This window comes from Symphalangus syndactylus, chromosome 9 (assembly GCF_028878055.3).
Source record: "Symphalangus syndactylus isolate Jambi chromosome 9, NHGRI_mSymSyn1-v2.1_pri, whole genome shotgun sequence".
Lineage (NCBI taxonomy): Eukaryota > Metazoa > Chordata > Mammalia > Primates > Hylobatidae > Symphalangus > Symphalangus syndactylus.
Window position 1 is genome coordinate 95,763,071 of NC_072431.2, and position 25,200 is coordinate 95,788,270.

The 25,200-nt window shown below is 41.0% G+C and overlaps 1 protein-coding gene across 5 annotated transcripts in view; it reads right to left on the reverse strand.

Moving 5' to 3' along the window:
- The window catches only part of NPSR1 (neuropeptide S receptor 1), a 212,282-nt gene extending 200,228 nt beyond the window's left edge, over positions 1-12,054 (reverse strand). For 3 of the 5 annotated variants that reach the window (XM_055293450.1, XM_063609678.1, XM_055293449.2), the window contains exon 1: positions 11,713-11,859. In XM_055293450.1, the coding sequence (XP_055149425.1) occupies positions 11,713-11,859 (147 nt within the window). Of the gene's footprint in view, positions 1-11,712 lie in introns of all 5 variants that reach the window. The other 2 variants (XM_055293451.1, XM_055293447.1) reach the window with 1 other exon arrangement.
- Positions 12,055-25,200: the final 13,146 nt, after the last annotated feature.

A 25,200-nucleotide genomic window follows, 5' to 3' on the forward strand; every position in this document is an offset into this window, starting at 1 on the left:
TATTAGAGGTAATATTGTAATGCTCTGTGGTCAAATAGATTTGGAAAATGCATGTTAAAGAATTAAACAAGTTTCTTTTCTTTATTTCTTTTTCTTTTTTGGAAACGGAGTCTCACTCCGTTACCCAGGCTGGAGTGCAGTGGTGTGGTCTCGGCTCACTGCAACCTCTGCCTCCCGGGTTCAAGCAATTCTCCTGCCTCAGCCTCCTGAGTAGCTGGGACTACAGGCACCTGCCACCATGCCTGGCTAATTTTTATATTTTAGTAGAGATGGGGTTTTATCATGTTGGCTAGGCTGGTCTCAAACTCCTGACCTCAAATGATCCACCCACCTTGACCTCCCAAAGTGCTGGGATTACAGGTGTGAGCCACCATAAACAAGTTTCTTTACTGTAAGACTTCTCACAGAGTTAAATAGGTGAATGCATCATCTAAGTATATAATGGTGTATAATATGTGGTGCTTCCCAAGTTCTTTATTCTACATCCCCCTGACAACTGCTTAAGAACTCTCATAATTAGAGTTCTGTGGAACAACCTCTGGGAAGTTCTGATATGGTGGAAAGAACATGCATCTCATCTGGGTTATAATTTTAACCCATATCTGGGTTAAAATTTTTGGATTATTAACTATTGTGTGAACTTATCTTCTCAGAGCCTCACTTTTCTTTTCTCTAAATCAAAGAGGATAATGCCTGTCTCAGAGCTTTAGGAGTTGCATTAGACATTACTGAGCACCCAGATTCCCTGCCTTTCCCAGCAGGAGGATTACGTTTCTCTGCTCCACTGATATCAGACATGACCATGAAATTACTTTGGCCAATGAATAGTGAGTGGAAGTCATATGTGTTATTTCTGGGCAGAAGCTTATGAGAGCCAGGGCAAAGTTCATTACTCTGTATCTCTCTAGCTCTTGCTCTCCTGACTTCAGTATAATGGAAGCCTGTGTTGACATGGGGCTTCCATCAGCTGGTTCCCTGAGAGATTACAATACACGGGGTCCCCTTGTTAACCTGTGATGGACATGGGACATGAGTAGGAAACAAACATTAAAATATTATGGTTTTAACCCACTGAGAATATCCAGTTACTTGTTTCCTCAGCATAAGCTAGCTTAACCTGATTAATGAATGGAATAATCGATAGAAAAGACTGAGTGGCCTGATAGAGTTGCATTCATTACATTATTCTAAGTTTTATTTTAGGCTCATAGTTTCTGTGTTCTTGAATACTCTTTGCATTTTAATCTTAACCTAGACCAAAAATCCCACAAAGGGACTAAATACATTGGAAAGGGAATAAATGTATTAGCCAAAAGAATATCTTCATAGCAGCATGATTTATAGTCCTTTGGGTATATACTCAGTAATGGGATGGCTGGGTCAAATGGTATTTCTAGTTCGAGATCCCTGAGGAATCGCCACACTGACTTCCACAATGGTTGAACTAGTTTACAGTCCCACCAACAGTGTAAAAGTGTTCCTATTTCTCCACATCCTCTCCAGCACCTGTTGTTTCCTGATTTTTTAATGATGGCCATTCTAACTGGTGTGAGATGGTATCTCACTGTGGTTTTGATTTGCATTTCTCTGATGGCCAGTGATGAGGAGCATTTCTTCATGTGTTTTTTGGCTGCATAAATGTCTTCTTTTGAGAAGTGTCTGTGGCACATGGATACATATGTAACAAACCTGCACATTGTGCACATGTACCCTAAAACCCTAAAGTATAATAAAAAAAAAAAATAAAAAAAATAAGGAACAAGAAAAAAAAAAAAAAAAGAATATCTTCTATCTGCATGGATTGTTCTGTGTTGCCAAGGGTTAGAGTCTATAATAATAGGTGAAAGATGAGAAACCTGCATTTGAGCACTCACAATATTCCCTTTCATTTTTTATTAAATTATGACTTGTGAGTAATGCTTCTTGTGTGAACACTTTCGTTCAATATCTGTATGTGAATGGAATTCTGAGTGCTGTGGGGATATCTTGGGTCTGATTCAGAGGCCTGGGTGAATCCTGGCTCTAGCCCAGCAAAAGAGTTTTGGCTTCTTTAATAAGGAACTCCAAGAATCCTTTAGACTCTGTCCAGAGGGGATAGGGAGTAGGAGTTTATTTTACACTAACATTAACCCCCGTAACATGCGTTAGGGGGGTTATGAGAAGAGACATTTGAGGGATGGAACTCAGAACTGTTTCACTCAGAATGATTTTTTTGCTAATACTTGGAATCAGTTTATTGAAGAAAGAAGTTCTGATGAGATAAAAGAGGGATGATGAGAAAGGGGGAGAAAGAAATGTTTTTTAAAAACTGAGCATGCAAAGTCCAAGCTGAATGCCCTGGTAAGGATGAGGGCAAGCAGATAAGGCTGGGAAAAGAGAGGCTTGTGAGAGGGCAGGGAATCTTCATGAGGGTTCTTGTGAGTCTTGTCAAAGTTATGATTGCGTCTTGTTCCTTTCCAACCACCTACTCCTGTCTTTAGAAGGGGGAGAGTCCCAGGAAGTTTCTTTTTTGTTTATCTTTAGCAATGTATGACTAGTCTGGGTGGGTGGAGAGTCTTTGAGGGTGGAGTGTCTGGAAAGGTGGAGAATCTGAGTAAATGGGCAGGGGGGGAAAGTGGAGAGGCCAGGAGGGTGAAGAAGCTGGATGAATGGAGAGTCTGGGAGGCTGGCCTTTGAGGGGGAAGAGCATCAGTCCTCCCCTACCTCCCACCTTCTCTGGGCTTGGAGAGGATTGTCACAGATTAGTAAGCAGAACTCCTCCATGACTACCCCCCTTTCTCCTGTCTCTCAAAACCGTTCCTCCCACATGAGAACTGGCTCCATTCCTACTTCACATCCAGGCAGGGATGGTGGTTATTGTTCTGCACCCAGGGCAGAAATGCCTGGGGCTAGAGCAGCCCTGTGGTGTGCTCAGGGTCCCACAGCATAAAACTGGCTGCCAGGTCCAGAGCCCATGGCTCCAGCTCACATTTTGCTTGGATGTTTTAAGCTGTCAGGAAAGGATGTGATTCCTTATGCCTTTTGGAGGAGAATAAAAAAATCTTCTTATTGAGCCATCATGAAAAAATGAGCAAATGTTTTGGGTAGTTTTTTGAGCTGATGTTTTTAGAATGGTTTTAGTATTTTTTCATAAAATTACATAAGTGAATGGCATTGTTATTATCTGGAATGTAGAGAACCATTTGAAAAATGTAAGGCCCTTTTCTTTGAGGAGGGGGAGAAACTTTTACTTTCTTGATTACTCAAAACCATACAATCTAGTCTGAATCAGTTTTTATAAGAATCTATTCAATCTCTTTGTAATGTAGATAATAACAGGACAAAAACCATGGGCAGAGCCAGCCTCTGTACCCTCCAAATGTATAAATAATGCAATGTCTGCTTGAATCTCTGGGGGCCACGTTTTAAGATCTTGGCTTCGATACTGTCAATGTCATATTACACTTAGTATTTATATCAATTAGGAAAGTATTCAGCTTAGCAGTGGCTTAAACAAAGATTTAATTTTTTTTCATATGGTAAGAAATCTGAAGATATGTTGCTGCTGAACTCAATTTGCTAAGATTCCCTTGGCTTTTTTTTCCGGTGGTCACAGAATGGCTGCTGCAGCTCCATGCATTGTGTCTGAATTCAAGTCGGGGGGACATCAGAATGTAAGCAATATCTTTCTACTTTCATCAGAAAAGGAAAAACCTTTATTAGAAATCTCAGAGACTTCCAATTAAGCTTTCCAAACTGTGCTACCTTTAACTGCAAGGGAGACTAGGAGAGTGAGTACTTAGCTGGGAAAGTGAGAAGAAGGTTGAAACTAAGTATTGTTTCAACCAAATGGCATCCTGGGTTACAGAAACCTATTCTCTTTCCCTTTCCCTTTTCTAGGCTCGTGTAGTGCCTCTACTCACCAATCCTACTGATTTTTCCCAAAATCCGATAGCATCATCATTATTCCTTGTCAGTACTAAATAATATAGAACATGGCTTACTGTGATGTCACGAATCCCTCCCAAATTATGACATCTATAAATTCAAGCCAAATGGTTGGTGAATAGGTTTAAGACTTTATCTACCCAAATTCATTCACATGAACTTATTGAGATATTAGCAGTAAACTTGTTTTACAGATTATTTCTTGATATACTCTTTCATTCAACAAAATATTTATTGACCTTTTATCTGCTATGTGTCAGTCACTGTACTAGGAATAGTAGGATCTAAAGGTGTCCCTAAATAACTGAAATCTAGTCTGTGTGTGTGTGGGCATGTGTGTCTGTCACTGTGTATTTGTATGTGTCCATGTATGCTCATGGGTGTGTGTGTATGTGTGCCTGTGTTTGTGTATGTAGGTGAACATGCATGTCAAGAGAGGAACCATATTGCACAGAGATTCTAAGTGCTTTGGGAGCAGAAGGGTAGTGATGTGATGATGCTGGATTACTGAACGATTCTGAAGCCTTCCCAAAAGAGAAGGCAATTGAGGTTAGTGTGATATCAGAAGAAAAAGGTGTGAGAAAGGCATATCCAGAAAAGGTAAACAGGACCTTGCATCCTCAGACTATGGTAAGACAGTGGTAATACAACGTGGTCCAGGATGTGAAGAGAGGAGTAGAGAAGGTGATTGGGTCAGAATGTGAAAGGCCAATAGGCCAGGCCCAAGGATTTGGGTTTTATCTGCCAGAAGGTAAGGATCAAATCTTTAAAGCCGTGCATTATACCCTCAACCCTGGGGGCATTTCTCTTGCCCATCGAGGTAACTAATTCTTGCCAATGGAACTCAGTCAAAGTCATGTGTCATTTCAGGCCAAAGCCAACAAGAGAAAGTTTACCATCTCCCCTGGAAGCCACTTGTTCTAGAAGGTGTAGCTACAAGTTGACCTGTTTGCTACTGCGATATGAGGGAACAATAAACCTCTGGTGTGTTAAACCACAGAGATTCAGGGTTTGGTTTTTGCTGTTGGAGAGCTTAACCTATCCAGACCAAAATCAGCTCAGAATCCTCTTTCTTTTCTTTCTTACTGTATTTTTACCTCATCTTAACTTTTAGGAAGTTTACACCTTTAACTTCTCTCAGACTTTAGTTTCATATCTGCTCAAAGAAAAATAATGCTATTTTAATTCCCCCTAGAGCTGATGGGAGGTTCCAAGCTGATATTGTGAAATCATATTGCAGACTGTGAAGTGCTGACAAGACTAATAGATCTATCATTTTTAGGCAGCCATCAATATTGCCTAAGTGGGAAAACAAGAACCTTGATTATTCCTTACAACTTCCTCATGACCTTGGGTGATTTTGCCATCTGTGGCCTGGAAAATCTTTACACCAGAGAAGAAGCCATTTCTTTCTTTCTCCAGATAGGGCATAATTTGCTCTTTCTGCAAATAGCCTTTCATGTAGTGGGCCATTAAGTTTGCTTAGATAGTAGCTAGACATAATATCAGGATGACAAAGTAAGAAATAGAATTTTCCCCTCTATATCTATATCTTATTCTACATTTTCATGGTGTCATTTTTTTTAAAAAAAGAAAAGAAACTGCTTAATTCACGACTATCGTTTGAGGACCACCTGCATATAAAAGCTGTCCTGAAGTGCTTCCACCTGCCGTGGTCTCTCTCAGCATCTTCCGAAACTTCTTCCTTACAGCTAATGCTGCCTCCTCACCTCTCAGTAGTTGTCTTGAGAGAAGAGTGGAATGATGAACTCCTGGGACTCTAATTATGAATAATGAACACTACTGGGGGCTGCTCACTGTTCTTTAAGGCTATACAAGCATTCTCTCACTTAACTATTCACGCCAGCTCTCTACAGGACATGCAGTTATTAGCTTTGTTTGTTGGATGAGGAAACTGAGACACCGGTGGAAGTAAAGTGCCCAAAGTCACTCCGCTAGATGGTGTGGCACTGGGATTTGACCCCAGAAGTCTGGCTGTAAAGCCTGCTCTCTGAGCCACACTGCCTCATTGAAATGATGGAGAAAGCTCAAAAGCCTGAGTTTACTTGGGGGACTGAGAGGTCCAGAGAGAAGCTCAGTTTACTTAAGAAAAATAGGGTTTGAGTTCTTATCTACCTGAGTGCATGGCTTGAAACATTCTTACTTCATCAACAGGAAATTATTTCAAGGATGGCAGAATGACATTGTGAAGCATGAATGGATGTGCTTCTTTCCACTTCTTTGATACACTGTCTACCAGCCCAGGAAGCCCCACTGTCCTCAGAGTGTACTCTTTATCAGTGCAGACAGAGAGAAACAAGTCAGCACTGGGCTTTCAAAATACCTCATTGAGGATGTCTTAAACAGCTGGAAGAGAAATGGGTTTTTCTGTTGCAAGAGGCTGTGACTTTTGAGCATTCAGACCAGAGAGCCTGGAATAATAAATTCGGAGGAACACTGTGTCATCAATTTCCCCATGACAGGGGGGTCACTAAGGGCGATGGAAGGGTTTGATGGCACAGCAGTGGTGTGAGATGCCGGGGAGATGCGAGGCAACCGAGACAATGACGAGAGGGTATTGGATTGCCCCCCTCCAAGGGTTAGCAAAAAGGGGAGGAAGAGAGAACATTTGCTACATTTGGAGAGCACAGGATTGGAAGGGCGCTGAGGTCTACTTACTGTGTAGGGACCAGGGAAGGACAGTCTCCCAGGTTTTCCCATCTATCATGAGGTGGAAGTTGTATAGCGTAGGTGGCTATGTGGGATGAGAGAGGGCCAGAGATGCTCCATTTTGTTTTCTGCAGCCCAAAGTTGGTAGCAGCCAAACCTTCTATTCCTAGGAAGGAGGCAGAAATTATAGCTGGGATTGAGAGACAGGGATTCAAGCACGCTGTACCAGGAGAGAATGTGGCCAAGGGACATTACCCCAGAAAGCAGTGTGGGCCTGACACAGGTGGGATGGGAACCCAGATGAAAGTCCAGAACGAGGATGACCACATCTGAGGGACAGACAGGTCTTGTTTCAGCTGATGCCAATTTGCTCAGATCCCTCACTAGATCAGACTCTCTTCACCTTCCATCCCCTACCCCCACTCCCCTCCCCCCTCACACACACATACACAAACACACACACACACACACACACACACACACACAGAGAGAGAGAGAGAGAAATGCACTACAGAAGCACTGCCCCTGGAGTTAGTTGCCTTCCCGAAGCCAGAAAATGTGAAAACTCTTCCTGGGCTGAAAAGCTCTGCAATGACTAGCTTATTCCGAATTAGCTAAGATTATGCTTCCTGCCATCAGATGCATTAGTAATGCAAAGAGAAATTTAGCTGAGGGAAATTTCCTTTTCAAATACTAGCGTCTATAGTTTGGAAATTGCGTGCCATCCTCGGCCTTTCTCATTTGCGTGAAGTGAAATTGGACACACTGCACGGTAGAGTTTACCCAGGGTCAGGGATTGGAAAGCAGAGCACTAGGTCTGGGTAGCAGAACTGGCAGGAAGGAATAATATATTTAATAATGATTTAACCAAGCAAAACTCCCTTAGGAGCAGCCACAGTATTCAACTGTAGAAACTCAAATTGAACATACTGAGCGAGACTAATTAGAAAAGAATAAAAAATGCATGATGTAAATGCAAGACCGCTTGTTACAAATTGCAGGAGATACATTTGGGGGTTGGGACATGAGGGATTCTGGATTCCAGGAAGGACATCACTGACACTGTCCTGGGGCCAGGGCAGGAAGGGAGAACGGCAAGTTCTGGAAAGATGTGAGCCGTTGCGAGGACAGTCACAGGTGAAAATGCCAGTACTTGATACGTAGAAGAAGGTCTTAGAAATGAGTTGTCAACCAAAATGTAGTAGCAACAAGCATGGTCTACTTAAGCTTCTTAATTTGAGCTGCCTTGCAAAAGCATAGTGTGAGATAATTGGGACATGCGTTGAGTTGAAATTTGCTTTTGTTATATTAATGGAGGAAGAGTGTGTTAAGAAAATTAACAGTAAGGCAGTGTGGCAGGGAGGGTGTACAAAGGGAACAAACTGTGTCAAATCACCCTCCAGCACTTAGAAGCAACCATTTACATAAAAACAATAGTTGGACTAATTGTGTATCACTTGTAACTATCCACCGAAGGAGACGCAATAAAATATTGTTGTTAGGTGATATTTAGCAGTCTTAGTTCATGTTTCCGCACTCACCTATCAGTAATAAAACTAAGTTTCATTTACATTATTTTATAATTTAGGTAATTCACTAATCAAGACAGGTCTCCCTCCCAGTTACTTCTAATTAGGTTTCTCATTATGTATCAGAGATTCAGGAAACATTGCTGGTGAATTCACCAGCAAAATTAAGGGCTTTCTGTGTGAAAAGTTTTGTATTTGTTTTGCATTTGGACAGCCTTATATTCAGATACCTCATTTATTTTCTGATGAGCTGGTTCCCATTTCCCCTTGAAAACTTCTGGTAGATTCTTGAAATGCATATAATTCCTTAATGGCAAGACCTAGGTCTTGAAGACGTGAGCTGGATGTGATCTTAAAAGTACACAAAACTGGAAACTGTGAAGGGAGCCAGGGTCTGAGCTGAGAATCTTGAACCCAAGACCATGTAGGGTTAGTTACACAAGGCCTATGGTAGAAGATGGGAAGGGTGAACCCACCCCAGACCTCTCTGGTCATTTCCAAGAGCCTCATATGCTTTTGAAGGTAGAGTAGGTTAGAGTGGTGGGAGCAGAAGCCAGAATTCAAGGGTGGAGGTGGGAGGAAGGAACAGACTCTAAGCCTGTGAAGGAAGTGCCAGTAAGATCTAGACGGGGTGCTTTGTCTCCTCCCGAAAGAGCTTTGGGGTTCAGAGGATAAGAACTAGAATGTGAGATGGGAAACGACATCAGGAGCCTAGGTAAGTGGACTGAGCAGGACAGCTGAGACTAGGTAAGGCTGCCATGTGATAGAGATGGATTCCCCAGGGCTGGACCAGGTACCTGGTACCAGCTCATGGTGCCTCAGCTAATTCCATACCCCACCCACTGGAATCTAGAACCGACTTTGGTCCCATTGGTTTAGAAATGGATTAGAAATGGATTAGGGACAAGCTGAACATGCTTGCAGAAAGGGACCTGGGTGAGTATAGAGACCAGGCAGGGTAGGGGATGATGGGTGGAAACTTGGTTAATGAGAGCCCCACCCACCTCTGTCACAGGGAATACACACTTTCTGTTGCTTATTTGACAAAATGTTGGTAATTGGAAGAAAAAACACATCCCAATTTGTTTATGCAGTCAATGTTTATTGAGTATGACTAACATAGTGGTAGGTCCTAGGAGAAAATATGACACAAATATAAGGCATTCATTTTACTCAAGGAGCTTGAGGACTGTAACACATTCAGCCAACACATATGGAAATAGCAGTTTAAGACAGAGCTGCATTAAATGGCAAGAAGAGAGGTACAGTCCGTGACACTAATGAAGCTCAGGGAGGGATGAGTCAAGGAGGGCTTCGTGGAGGAAGCAACCCAAGCTGAGCTTTATAGACTGGGTAAAATTGAGATAAACAGATGAAGATGGAAGGCAGGTCCAGATGGAAAGATACACCATGGATTGTGAGAATTAAATGAGATACTTCACAGAAGTCACTTGCTAAGTGAGTCTTGCTATGACTCTTAGCACCAAGAATGCCCAAAGTAAATGAGATGTATGGTTGTTGCTGTTATTTCTGTGACTTTTACTGCTGCTGTTATTTTTATTTTCATACTTTTTTTTACTGCTTTTGATGAAGGCAATGAGGATTAAAGGGATACATTTGGGAGACAGTAAAGGAGGCACGGTTTCGAATTTCTTCTCTAGAAGTATGTCAGATAAGATGAATTGCAGTGAACAAGGGCTTGCATCAGAACTATTTCTGTATCAACAATGCATTAAATTGCTTGTGCTCAAAGAGGATCATAGAAAAAAAAGTTACACTAAGAAATGTAAGCTAAGTTCTCACGAGTACCACCACTAATCACTGTGTAACTAAAAATCACAGGGTTTTAGTCAATATATGTATCTCTCAAATAACGAATCTGAGCATTCTAAGCTCCTGGCCAGACACAATTCCTGTCTTTCTGCTTTTCTCCTTGTCCAGTGGTCCAGCCGTTTTGCTGCAAACATATCAATAGGAATCAGCTAGAGATGCTGTGATTCTCTTTAGTGTCTGGCGATGATGTTGCTGGGATAGAGAGGACAAACACTCATAGAGAGCAAGGTGGGATTTGTTTCTTCACATATTCCAAATATCCCTGTAGGTGCTGTATTCAAAAAACGGCAAATGAGATTTCAGCTGAGATTGATTCTTGCCTAAGTCTCAGAATAACCACCTTATTGCTGATTTTATCCCCTTTGCAATGGAGGGCCTCTCTTCATTCTGCTTGCTGTCATGTTCTAAGAATATCAAAGAGGCTACACAGGCAGCAATACTGAGTGGAGTCCTGTGCTTCTTGGGTGCACAAAGCCTGCCAAGACAGACTCTCTGGGTCTGCAGGCTGATTTCATAAAGGGGATTATTCAGTTGACATTAAGTGGCAACAAACTCTAATTTTACTTTCTAAGCTACATCGTGGAGCTGTGCAGCTGGGCTGTGTATGTGCATATGCATTAGGAGGTGATTCCAAGGGACAGGGTTTCACTGAAGCCAGTGGAGGAGTGGTTTGCTCAGGTTCTGCTTTGCTGCAGGATCGTTAGGGCCCTGGAAGTTTAAGTCTGACTCCTGGGACAGCACCCTGCTGAAAGTTTTATTCTGAATATTTGCAAAAGAAGTGAACTTCCAGTAGGGAGGTGGATGTTACAGTAATGCTACCTCATTGGGTAAAAACCAAATCATTTCAAGAACATACAGAGGATTAACAACAACAACAACAAAACCCAACAAAGCAACAACTAGAATCTTTTTGAAGCATTTTTTTCTTCAGTGGAAAGGACCAGTTTGAGACCTGTGAATTATTGCAATGACTAAACATATCGTTAGACAGGGTGTGAAATAACCTGACAACCCAGCATTCTGAGGCAAGAAGCAGGAAACGGTTGTTTTCCCAAATGTGTGATTCATTTCTGTCCCCAAGATCTTGTTGCGGAATAAGAAACAATACAGTATTAGCTTAATGAAGATCCTTCCTCAGTGTGGCCCTTGGATACTTTGAAGGTGAAACTCACCAACCTCTCTTTCATTTGTTCTAGGAGGTAATTTGTTGCAAATGGTGGCATCATCAACTACCCTTAAAGAAATAATATTTCTCACTGATGTTTAATGAAAAGGATCATCAAAGAAAGTGTCGTCCTTCCTGCCTTATTCAATATTGTTTCTCATCATATCAGTCACTGTCCTGGGGATTGTGAGCTTTCCGCATCTCTGGTGTTCCTAGCAAAAAACTCATAGCTCTAACCCCTACTAGAAACAGACATTTCAAGTACTGCTATAGGATTAATTAAAAGTGCTTTCACCTAAGGAAAGGGGGAAAGTAAAAATCATCTACTAAAATGTTACTCATGATTCACACATTTCCAGCAGCATCAGAAAGAAAAACGCCACCTGTATTCCTAAGAAACTACAATCTAGGTCTCTGCACACTAAAGCTTGTTGCTTTAGCACTTCAGACTTTTAAAAATCCTTTTTAGTAAAGAAAATAAACAACACTCATTCACAATACTGGCTATGATACTTCAGTTGACACTCTTAAGTTCCAGCAGTCTCATTGTTATAAGTCAGCGTTCAGAGTCGCAGGCAAGAAACTTACCTTAAACGAGTAGTAGAAGGAGCCCCATTCCTTTCCTTCCACCACTTCAGTAAAAGTCACTGTGTCAGTGCAAGCCACTGGGGAAGAATCCAGCGTCTGCCCGGTCCCACTGGAATCGAAGCTGCCCTCTGTGAAGTTGGCTGGCATGGCTCAGGCGGGGTTGAGCCTCACTGTCCCTGCTCCTGCAGCTGAGTGAGGGAGTCCAGCTTGCCTCCTGAGAGCTGGGCGGCAGCTGCAGCTCTGCTGAACAGAGGCACAGAGCCCTCCCTGAGCCCACCTCACTGAAGAGCTTTGCCTGATGACAGGGAGGATCTACGTGCTGCTCTCTCCTTGGCAATTACCACCAGGTAGCCAGCACAGCACAACCCTCATCACCCCACGGTCCCACCCAGGGCCAGGGCCCAGGCCCCACCCCAAGAGCAAGGTGGAGCTCCCCATAGCCATCGACATGGCTCCCTGGATGGGACCCCTGTTCTGTTGTGGTTTTCCTTACTTCCACAGTGGACCCCCACTTCTGCTTCAGCTTCAACGATACAGGAATTGGGACTAATCAGTAGGTGTATGAATTCGGGTCATGTTTCCACTTCTGAAATCAAATTATAATTATGTATTTGTTTCAGCTGAGGTTGCTTTCTGACTTAAAGCCTCACCTTGCCATCTACTGTGTCATGTGCTCTTATTTCCGTAAGTGTAGGCAAATAGTACATTTGTATTTCACACCCTTAGTTCTATCTAGGTGTTCACAGGGCGGTTCTCAGAAAAACATGAGGTCTGTGTTTGTCAATGAGCCACAAAACCTTGTGATATGACTGGGAAGGGCCTGGTGAAGATGCCTTCAGTATATTCACCTCAGTTTCTACCTAGGACCAATACTCAGGGCAAGGGTAGAAAGGAGGTAATGCAGCATCCTGGGCACCACAGACAGGGCTAGGCGAGAATACTAAGAGCTGCTTCTGTTTCACAAAAAACCTGCAAAGCACATTTACATTCTTTCATGCAGTTTCCCAAACAACCTTGTGAGATAGGCAAGGAAGTTATCTTTATGTTCTCCTTTATGCTAGCAGAGAGTGGCTCCAATAGGTGAAATGACTTGCCCAAGATCCCGCAGCTGCTGATGTAAATGAGCTGATAACCCATCTCCAGAACTTCCTAGACAGCAGTGCTTTTACTGTAACAGACTGGTTTGCATCAAATCTCAAATGTCTATGGGGCATGAAGGTAACATGAATGAGGGTAGCAGGCCAGGTATAAAACAATAGGAATTAAGCTGCTTACATGACAACCAAACATAATACCTGATTCCTCACATTGAGAACACTCTGTGAACCAACCAGGTCCAACCACTGGTTTATGACACCTGGAATAAGAGGTAGTAGCTTTAATGGCCACCACTAAAGAACCTGGCCCCCATGAGATCTCCTGGGAAAGCTTTATTATAAACCATCGAGCCCCAAGGAGGGCACAGTGCTCTAGCCATGAGAAGGCATTAAGTCTATAATGAAGGGCAGCAAACAGAAGTGAGTTGTGTAGAAAACTGGATAAGCTGTGGGCTCTTAAGGAAAGGTTCAAAACAGGACAACAACTCAATAGCAAAACAAGTGCAGCATATTCCAGCAAACAAATAAGCATGAAGATAGGCTCAACCATATTAAAAATTAAGGAAAATAACTCAAAACAGTAAGAATGTTTACCTATTAGCATAGTGAAAGCTAGCGTATGGCTATCCCCAAGTGCTGACAAGATTGAAGGGAAACAGGTGTACATCTTTACTTCTGGTGAGAGTTAGTTGATGTGGTAATTTTGAAGAGCAATTCAGCAGTATTTAGTAAAGCTGGAATTACATATCCTCTAATGCATTGTTCCATTTCTAGATGCTAATAATTTTTCATCTCTATCTGGGTTACTTACATGTGCTCAATTCACAGAAATTCTTTGCACTACATACTTAAAACATATACACTTTTCTGTAGGCATGTTTTACTTCAAGAAAATGTTTATAAGACAAAATCTGTGAGGAACTCCTGGGAAAAGGTAGAAGCTGATTAGGTCACAGTGTGGTAGGGGCAGAGTGAGAGAAAGTGGCAGATGCCATGGACAGAGAATAGGTGGAGAGAGAGAGCTTTCTGGTTGTTTCCTTTTCTCTCCATTCATGATCCAAATAGACCATTGTTTAACCTGTGGCCACCCAAGAGAAACATTTATGTATCTATACAAGCAGACATGCAAAATGATGCCTTTGCCATGTGTAAAGAAACGTATCAGAAGCAACCTAAATATTCATGATATCAAAATCAATGAATCATCCCAAACTGGAAACCACCCAAATGTCCAACAATTGGATGAATAAATTTTCATGTAGTCACACAATGAAATACTATATAGCAATGAGAAAATGATCTGCAGCCAAAAATAACATAAATGCAACTTACAAACATAATATTAAGCAAAATAATAAATATGCTTGTTTTCTTTCTTTTTTTTTTTTGAGATGGAGTCTTGCTTTGTTGCCCAGGCTGGAGTGCAGTGGCACGATCTCAGCTCACTGCAAGCTCTGCCTCCTGGGTTCACACCATTCTCTTGCCTCAACCTCCCAAGTAGCTGGGACTTCAGGCACCCACCACCATGCCCAGCTAATTTTTTGTATTTTTAGTAGAGACAGGGTTTCACCATGTTAGCCAGGATGGTCTTGATCTCCTGACCTCGGGATCCACCTGCCTTGGCCTCCCAAAGTGCTGGGATTACAGGTGTGAGCCACTGTGCCTGGCCCTTTCATTTTTATAAAGTATAACTATGCATGTATATAAACAATGGAATACTATACAGTAGTTAAAAGAAAGTTGAGTGGACAAGAAGACAAACTAACATGGTATAATGATTAACTGTATGTGTCAGCTTGACTGGGCCATGGAGTGCCCAAATAGTTAAACCTTATTCTGGGTGTGTCTGTGAGGTGGCTCTGGATGAGATTAGCATTTGAATTGGCAGACTGAGTAAAGCAGATTGCCCTCCCTAATGTGAATGACTCTCATCCATTCAATTAAAGGCCTGAATAGAATAAATAGGCTAATTCTTCTGTGAAAAGGGGGGAACTCCTCCTGCCTGACTACTTTGAGCTGGGACATTGTTTTTTTTCTGGCTTTTGGGCTTGAACTGAAACATCAGTTCTTCCTGGGTCTCAAGCCTGCCAGCTTTCAGACTGGAACTACACCATTGGCTCTCCTGGTTCTCAGGCCTTCGTACTCAGACTGGAACTACACATCAGCTCTCCTGGTGCTTGCTGCTTGCAGATCGTGGGTCTTCTTAGTCTCTATTAATTGTGTGAGTGATTATTTCATATTGTATTCCTTATAATAAATTGCTCTCTCTGTTTCTCTCTCTCCGCCCACTCTACACACACACACACACACACACACACACACACGCACACACACACACACCCCTCCTATTAGTTCTGTTTCTGTTTCTCTGGAGAACTCTAATACACATTCTCACCTGAACTCATTTGTAGAAATTCCATAAAAATGAGAGAGTCATTGATGAAATGCAGGACTTAAAGGAAAACCAGAAGACATTTGCTAGAATGGCTTAAATGATAAGGATGGAAAATACTACATGTTGGTGAGGATGTGGAGGAAAAACTAGCATACCCTACTGTAGTGATGCGAATTGGTACAAACCCCTTTGGAAAACTGCTCGGTAGTATCATCTACTGCCGAACATGTGCATGCTCTATGACCTAGCAGTTTCACTGCTAAGAAAATACCCAACACAAATGAGCACACATGTTAACGAAAAAATGTTACAGTCAATATGTCAGTTCTGTTTGTAATAGCCTCCAACTAGAAGCTACCTAAGTGCCATTCAATAGTAAAATGGAAAAATAAATTGTGGTATATAAAATGGAAAAATAAATTGTGGTATATTCACACAATGGAAAACATACACTAACGCAAATGAATGATGCTGGATGCTGGTAATATTCTGTTCATTGACTGGACTGATAGTAACCCGAAGGTGTTCCACTTGTGGAAATTCATTGAGCTATATACACTTATAATTTCTGCATGCTTCTGTATGAATGTTATATAAGCTTATTTAAAAAAAGCTGTGAGAAAATTCTGGAGTTAGATTAGAAGCTGACTGAGTCACAGTTTTATAAAGGTGGGAGCTTGGATGGGAAATGGCAACTTAGAGCAGGCAAAGGCCAGGTGCTATGAACAGGAGATAGGCTGAGATAGAACTCTTTTTAGTTGTGTCTTTTTCTGCACACACTGTCCAGGTGGCTCATTCCTTGGCCTATGGTTACCACACAGCAGAAACTCTGGAGCCTGGCCTAGAGCTGGGTCAGTGGGGTGGGGAAGCAGGGGAGCAGATCACAACATGTGCGATGGGCGGCTGGCAGTGAGTGTTTCTTCTTGTCCATCTGTATTAAGTTGAAATCAAGGTGTTGGCTGCGATTGGGAACTCATCACAGTGTCAACTGGGGAAGGATCCACTTCTAGGTCCTCCCATGCTGTTGGCAGAATTCCTTTCCTATGGTCATAGAACTCATGGCAGCTTCTTTCTTCAGAGCCAGCAAAGGGGAGAGAGATTCTAACAAGATGAGTACAATACTCTTATGTAATCACACACACGTCATTGTATATGTCCTGTTTCCACATGTCATTGTATATGTCCTGTTTCCATTGGCTGAAAGCAAGTCACATAATCTACTTACACTCAAGAGAAAGGGATTATAGAAAAGCGTGAAAACCAGGTGTCAGATATCATGGGGGTCACCTTAAAGTCTATCCTCCACACCACTCCATGGGCTAGATGTTTACAAATGAAGAGGCAGCTCATGAAAAAGACCCAGGAAGCCCAAGCATGGCAGCTCACAACCATAATCACAGCACTTTGGGAGGCCAAGTTTTGGGGTCACTTGAGCCCAGGAGTTCAAGACCAGCCTAAGCAACATAGACCACATTTCTGCAAAAAATGAAAACAATTAGCTGGATATGGTGATGTGTGCCTGTGATCCCAGCTACTCAGGAGATTGACATGGGAGGATCACTTGAGTCCAAGAGGTCGAGGCTGCAGTGAGTTGTGATGGCACCACTGTACTCCATCCAGAGTGACCTGAGACCCTGTCTCAAAAAAAAAAAAAAAAAAAAAAAAAAAAAAAAAAACAGGGAAGAGTAGAGCTAAGTATTTTAGGCATACCAACAGGAAATATTGAGTATAAAAATAAACAGCTGAAAAAACTACTAAATAGATGTTTTGAATGGATGGAGAAAAGAATGAATGAGATAAAAGACAGGTGAAAAACTCTCAGAAGACATTAAAAGTGATATTATGAAAAAAATGGGACAAACAGTTAAGGAATATGTGCAATAAAGGTAGATGTCTGAACACTTGTATCCTGAGTCCCTGTGGGAGAGTTAAAAATTAATGGAAGAGATTAGGAAACAAAATTTATGAACAATTTTATTTACAATCCATAAAAATTCTTGAAATTTTGACATGTAAAATTCTTAAGAATACATTTACAAAAGACATAAAATATCTCTATAAAACATAGCAAAAAGAAATGAATAAAGACATGAGGAAATTGAGAGGAACACCAGTTGAGGGACTGGAGGACTCGGGATTGTTAGAAATGTCACTTCTTCCCAAATTGATCTATAGATTCAGTAAAATTCCACTAATAATCAATCCAAGATTTTTAGTAGAAATTAACAAGCTGATATCAAAATTCATATGGAAAGGCAACAAATGGACATTATCCAAAGCACTTAAAAATGAAGAACATCATTGAAGAGCTTAAACTACCTGACTTCAAGATTTTCTATAAAGCTACAGAATTCAAGACAGTGGAGACTGATGAACAATGGAACAATACATTTTGTATATGTAAAAATTGATCTCTGCTTATATAGGTATCTGATTCTTGACAGAGGTACCAAAACTAACCAGTGGTGAATAGAAAGTCTTTTCAACAAATGGCACCAAGCAACTGGATATTCACATGAAAAACGAAATGATCGTCAGCCTATGATTCTCATCATGGCCAAAATTAATTTGAAGTGGATCACAGACTCAAAACTATAAGCCTTTATAAAAAAGCAGAGGAGAATATTTTTACAACTTGTGGTTAGGCAAATATTTCTTAGATAGGATGCAGAAAGCAATAATCACAACAAAACTTGAAAAACTAGACTTCATTAAAATTAAAATGTGATAATCAAAAGATGTTTTGAAAGTGCATTTTTTTAAAAAAGAAAAGATGTCAAAATGTACAGAAAATATTGAGAGAAAATATTTATAAAATATACATATGACAAAGAACTGATATCAAAGATATATCAATAAGAAGACAAAAATATTAAAATGGAAAATTAATATAGACACCTCACAAAGGACAATGTGAGAATTCGCCACAAGTGTTTGTACAAGTGCTCAAGGACAATGGTCTGGGAAATGCACAATGAGATGCTACTACACATTCACAAGAATGACTAAAGTTCGAGAGACTGACAACACCAAAGGTTGGTAAGGACATGCACCATTTGAAATTCTCACACAATGCTAGTGGAAGGAAAAAATGGTACCACTATGGTGGTTTATGTTTGTTGATGAAAAACTGGAAAGATTCCAGGTGTTCATCAGTAGGAGAATGGGTAAATAAACCGGGATATACCCATACGATGGAATACTTCTCAGCAATAAAAAGGAGCAAAGCAATAATACGTGCCACAACATGAGTTAATTTCAAAGTCATTAGGCTGAAAGAAAAATCCTTAAAAATGTGTATTATATAATTGTGTTTATCTTAAGCCCTGGAATAAGCAAAATTAATTTATGGTAGAAAATCTAAGCATGGTAATTGCATCTGTGGGTATGGGTATGGGGCTGGATTTGGAGTTTGGGAAGTGGCATAGAGAACTTTCAGAGGTGGTGGTAATGTTATGTATCTTGATAGGGGCCTAGGTTACACAGGTGTATGCATCCATCAAAATGCACTGAATGGCATAATTAAGATTTGTGTATTTTATTATACATAATTTTTACTTAAGGAGACAAAACATATATAAACAAATAGTAGTATGTATTTACTTGATATTCATGCTGAAGCATTTGAAGGGACCTTAGTGATGTTGTTGACTTACTTGGAAATGCATTAATTTCCTAAAATAATTGTTGGATAGAAAGTTGAATAGAGTGATAGGTCCATGACAATGCAAAAAAAATTGATAGAATCTAAGTGGTGTTTATATGAGTTTTCATTGTATAATTCTTTTCTATATGATTGGAAATTTTCATAATAAAATATTTTTTAAAATTTAAACAAAATTATTTGAAGGAATAATTACTGAAAATTTGTCAGAATTAAAGGAACTTGTAAGACTTTAAATTGAAAGGATATAGCAGGTGTGAAACAAGAGAAGAAAAGGAAAACTTAGACAAGTAACAGTACAATGTAAGGATATCAAGGACAAGGGAAAAATTCTAAACATTTTCAAAGAGAAAAAACAGAACCTTTACAAAGAAATAGGCATCATATGGGTATCTGAGTTCTTAATAACAATACTGGATGCAAGAAGATCATTGAATAATGACTTGGAGATTTAAAAAAAAATCTGCAAACCTAAAATCTTATATCCAGAAAAGTTCATGTGTGAATATAAAATATTTTTTTCACATTCCTGCCTCCAAAATGAATCATTTCTTTTGGGGGGCTGGATGAAGGATGTCAGATGACCTTGACACAAATATCAAAAGATTTTTTAAAGAAATACAAATTTAGGTATGATTTGAGAAATCTATTGACCAGTAGTCTACACAGCAAGTTATATTTAACTTTGTTACATTAAAAAAAAAAAAAAAACTAACTCATCATTGTTATATAGGTTAAGTCTCTTCAATAAGAAAATGATGAGAGCGCTGGTTATTCACAAATTTCAATAGCCAATACCTTGAGACCCTGCTCCTGGGAGTTCTGTTCTAAGGGTTACAATACAAAAATATAGGGATAGCAGATTCCAAGTTTGCATGCTGCTTCAGAAGCTTCTCTGGATATTGCAGTCAGAGGAGATGAATGGAGCAGAACCTCAGCTGGCTGCAAATTTGTTGAAATTTACTCTCAAGGATCAGTGCTATAGAGCAGTAGTCCTCAAGGTGTGGCCCAAGGACTGGCAGCATCTGCATCATTACCTGGGAACTTGCTAGAAATGAAAATTCTGGGGCCCCACCCCAGACCTACTATGTTAGAATCTCTGGGAGTGGGGCCCAGGAATCTGTGTTTTAATGAACCCTCCAGATGATTCTGAATTCTGCTAGGTTTGAGAAGCATGATCCCAGAAAAGCATGTTGAAGCTGATGGAGTCATCAGAAGGATGAACTGGGTGACATGGGGTGGAGTCACCTGACTGGGGCAGGGAGGGATTGAAATGCATCAATCCACTGGCTTTTAGGTATAAGATAAATGTGATTACCTTTTGACATATTTCTAAAAGCAGTTCTGTGGTCCCTGACATTTCCTCTAATATGATACATATGCCTAGAAAATTTTCTCCCATGTATCACTGAGATTTGATGAATTCTCTATAATGTGTAGGGAAGTAAGCTATACTACAATATTATGATAGCTAATGATTGTAGCGACTATTAATTTCATTCAAGGATGGTGGCTCTTTACAGCTTTGGAGGTAGACTCCTAATCCTGGCCAATTGCTCATCATTAGTTGTAACATCATCCTTTACTCTTTCACCCAATACCTACTTACCACACAGGTCTCCTGGCAAGAAAGGGCTTTTCTACCTCTGCTAAGAGTCCTTTTCTTTGTATCCCCTTAGTAATCTTTTCCTCACGCATAATATTGCTCATCCCTATTTAATACTTTGTCTAAATATTTCTGTTCTCTGATAGACAATGATCTCTGTAAGGGCAGGGACCACAGCTGTTGTACTGACTACTGTACCTTTTTGTATCAAGCTCAGTACTTGGCATCAAATAGATATTTGTTGAATGAATGACTCAGAGTGCAAGCTCATGGGTATCGTGTTGTTATAGGATAACCTTGAAACTTTTCTAATTTAACAAAAACAGGACTTTAACTTTATTAGTTAGATATTAACTGATAACAGCAACTACAAACCCCAGCATGTTGCGATGATACAGATAAGAATCTTTGCCCTGAATAGCCAGTGGTGCTGGGGGGACTGGCTCATGGCAAGGCTGACAGCTTCCCTCACCGTGATTCTACTCTGGTTTGAGAGCTCTGGTCTCTGCTACGTCTATTACAAGAGGCAGCCCAGCATTCCCCTCCTTGCCACCCCTTGGCACAAGTGAATAGTTTACTAACAGATGGCAATAAATTTTGCATCACACCTATGTGTTACCTATGGAGACTGGGAACCCTCCCAAAGTCCAGTATTTTACATGTTTACTGCTTGCCAGGATAGGGGTTCTCAATCCTCCATGCACATTGAAATAATCTGGGGTGCTTTACAATCCTCCCTGCACATTGGAATAAGCTGGGGTTCTTTCATGCCACCCTGGAAGGTTCTGAAGAGATTGTTCTGGGGTGCAACCTGGGCATTGGGATTTTGAAATGCACCCCGGGTAGTTCTAACATGCACCTGAAACTGTCCCTATAAACTGTATAAAATTAATCAGGGAAGAAAGGAGTGGAAGAAATGAAAAGAAACCAAGCTTGCAGCACATTCATCATTAATCATGAGGTCAACTTGCTCTCTTACCTGCTTCCTTACAGTTGGTTAGTGCTTATTGTCCTAGAATCAAGTAAACCCTGTTACAATATTATAGTTCACCATAATCATTCTATAGATAACACCTTGAACATTGTAAAATGTTGTTTTCTCTTTGAGAAATTCTTTCAGGTCCTGCATACCAATGAAACTATTGATGTCAGCTGGTCTAAAGGACCCCAATGATACCAACTGGTTTGAAGAACCCCATGAGAAGCTGACTCACCAAAGAAGGCAGTTTCCATGACTTTGGGAGGCTGAGGCGGTGGGGCGGGTGTATCACCTGAGGTCAGGAGTTCGAAACCAGCCTGGCCAACATGGTGAAACCCTGTCTCTATTAAAAATACAAAATTAGCCAGGCGTGGTAGCACTCAACTATAATCCCAGCTACTCGGGAGGCTGAGGCAGAAGAATCACTTGAACCTGGGAGGTGTAGATTGCAGTGAGCCAAGATCATGCCATTGCATACCAGCCTGGGCAACAAGAGCAAACCTCCGTCTCAAAAAAAAAAATCCCCAGCCCAGAAGTCTTTGTGGAGGTGGATCTCCTTGCTTCTCCTATCTCCTTGTTGGGTGCCTTGCGGTCATTAAACTTTCTCTGCTGCAAACCTTGTTGTTTATGTAATTGATTTGTTACTGCACAGCAGGCATAGGAGCCTGTTGGTCCTACAACACATTCAGGGAAATGAATCCCTACCCTAGGAGGAGAGCAGTTCTAGGTTCCTGGTTCTGGTTTGTACGTTTGCTGCCTGCCCAGCAGTTTTCATTCTGAGGCTACTTTCCTAATTATCTGGTCCTGCCTGGTCTTCAGCCCTGAGGGATGCTTCTGGCACTCCTGGGATGCACAGGAAGCCCAACATCCTTTGTGTGTTTCACTTTTTCAAGACCCAGTTTTAGCCATGGGGCACCCATAGTCTCAGAGGAGCAGAGAAAAGGAGGGAACTTTCCAACTTCTTTATCTTTAGGCCATCTCTTTTTCTTGGCAACAGGAAGTCATAGTCAACATCCTTTCTGGAGACTATCAAACACCACATTTGGATCACATTTCAAAAATTAAATATAGCCTTACTTAAAAATGTCCAACATGAGCCTGAAAGAAGAATGTCTGGGACAAGAAGGGTGTGTAGATTACAAAATTCCAAATATATCCCTTAGATTTTCTCTGCCCTTGGGTTGGCTCAGTCATCCATTCTACCTTTCTGACCTCAGAAACATGGGCCTCTCAGTTTAATTCTTGTACCTGAGAATGCAATGGATCTAAGACTGGGGCATCATAATAAGGCTAAACCAAAGCTTGGAGATATCAAAAGAGAAATTTGCACAAACTGCTGTGAAACTGCTTTACCAGATATAGTTTACTCTTTATGCTGCTGGGGCACATTCAGGCTATGGGGCTTTGGAAAAGAGGTGGTGTCTGGTGAGTTTCACCTTTAAAAAAGTCTTCCTTTATCTTTGGTACCTGTCTAGTTCTCCTTTACTCAGACTCTCTACCTCTTCCTATTGTATTAAGTCCAGCATTTAGTTTGGAAGAAGGCATCGCACATTGCCCAGTGGTAGTCAGTGAAACAACTCCTCCAAAATCATTTTGGTCACTCTCCAATCTCTAGTAGCTATTGAGACATGCACAGTGTTCTCCCTATAAGTAGAATGGAGATCTGAAAGTCTTAGCTGAAACAAACGTTCAGTAAGACCAGTGTCCAATGTCAGGGATCACATGAATTGAATGTGAGGAGTTTCCCAAAATCCCAGGGCATAGATAATTACATGGAATGGACAATTGGTGAGGATGTGTTGGCCGTTGTTCACTGTGGGCCATGGACAAATGCCAATAAAAAGACAGCTGGGAGCTGACTTGGCTTTCACAAGGCCTCTGCCATTGGCTCACAAATGACACACCCTACAGTGACCATCTTCCTCCAAAGCCTACCCCCACCAAAGATTCAGCTCTTTGGGCTTGACAAGGGGAGAACGTGGGCTAGAAGTAATAGGATTTTTCTGAACGCTAAGGGAAAGTATATACAAATTTTTATTTGAAATATTATTTTGACATATTTTGATCATTGTATAGGAAGAGATTTTGTTGATTTTGTTTTGAAACCTATTTATATTCTTCACCTTCGTCTCTCAGCCTCTCCCCCTGCTGTGCCTTTATTTTTCTTGTTTTCTTTTTCTTTTTTTTTTTTTTTAAACAAATCGTGTTGTAAAAATTGAATATCCAGTCTCTTCCTTTTCTAGATGAAGGTCACCTTTCCCAGGTTACTGAGTCCCTTCTTTTCTGCTAGGAGAACCTTTGCCTCAGTCTCATATCAGCCACGTACTACTGGGAGATACTTGGTAAGAACATAAAAGTTTTGACCTTTCTAGAGTGAAAAGCTTTGCCCATGAGACAGGCATTTTAGCTTTAGCAGGGATGGAGAGTTCTGGAAGAGAATGCTCAAGGTTCCATGGATCCCACCAGCTTCCTGCGTCATACATTCACTATGGGAGCCCTGGTCACAATTTTTATATCCTTGAACAAATACATCATTTTCCTGCAATGCTAAAAGAGGAGAGTTCATAAGCTTTGGAATAAAAGTTATAGGCAACATATTTAAACTTGTTTTTTATATATGTATTTTTAATGTTATTGGGGTCCATCTCAGTAGGGATTGACACTCTGCCTCATTGCAGGGAAAGTCCAAAAGTTTCTCTTAGTGCTCTGTAAATGAGAAAGTTCTGGAGCTTGCAGGTATTTCCTGACTGTCCACAGTGATGCATTTGTTAGCTGACATTTTGTTAGTTGGCCTTTTCATATATGAACTGTGCCCTGGGCTGTCAAAATGATCTGGATTCAAAGTTGACTCTGCTATGTCCTGTCTGTGAGTCCCTGGATTATTTACTTAATAGTTCTAAGCCTCTTTCTTCTCATCTGTTAACTGAGAGACTATGGTGCCTGCATCATGAAGGTGTTGGAAATCAAGTGAGATCAATTGTCTTCCTTCTTGTCTTCTGCTTAATCATTACTATTTTTAAAAATGTGAACAATTTTTCCTTGACTCTTTCTTTAATCTCCAAATTCCTGAATGGAGACACTGCACCTTTTCTCCATGTATCCTCTGACAAGTTTGAACTTTATCAGAACCCTGTGATCCTGGAAAACAGAAAAGGTTAATAAATGCCCCCCTGCTTTGTGTTCCAGAAAGGGCTTCGTGCAGCTAACCATTATTCCCCATGTAACTTAAATCAGACTCACCAATGCTGCCTTGTGGGCATTGATATGGTTCAAATGTTTTGTCCCCTTCAAATCTCATGTTGAAATGTGACCTCTAATGTTGGAGGTGGGGCCTGGTGGGAGGTGTTTGGGTCCTGGGGGTGGATCCCTCATGAATGGCTTGGTGCTGTTCTGCAGTAATGCAGTGAGTTCTTGATTTGAGTTCACATGAGATCTGGTTGTTCAAAGAGCCTGGCACCTCCTCCTCTCTCTCTTGCTCCCTCTCTTGCCATATGGTGTGCCTGTTCCCACTTTGCCTTCTGCCATGATTGTAAGCTTCCCGAGGCCCTCACCAGAAGCAAATGTTGGTACTATGCTTCTTGTACAGCCTGCAGAACTGTGAACCAAATGAACTTCTGTTCTTTTTAAACTACCCAATTTCACATATATTTTTGTAGCAACACAGAGTAAATAGCCATAAACACTTATAACAAGGCCAGACGCAGACCCTCTAAATTCCTTTTGTTTGTCTCATAAATGATGTTAGCT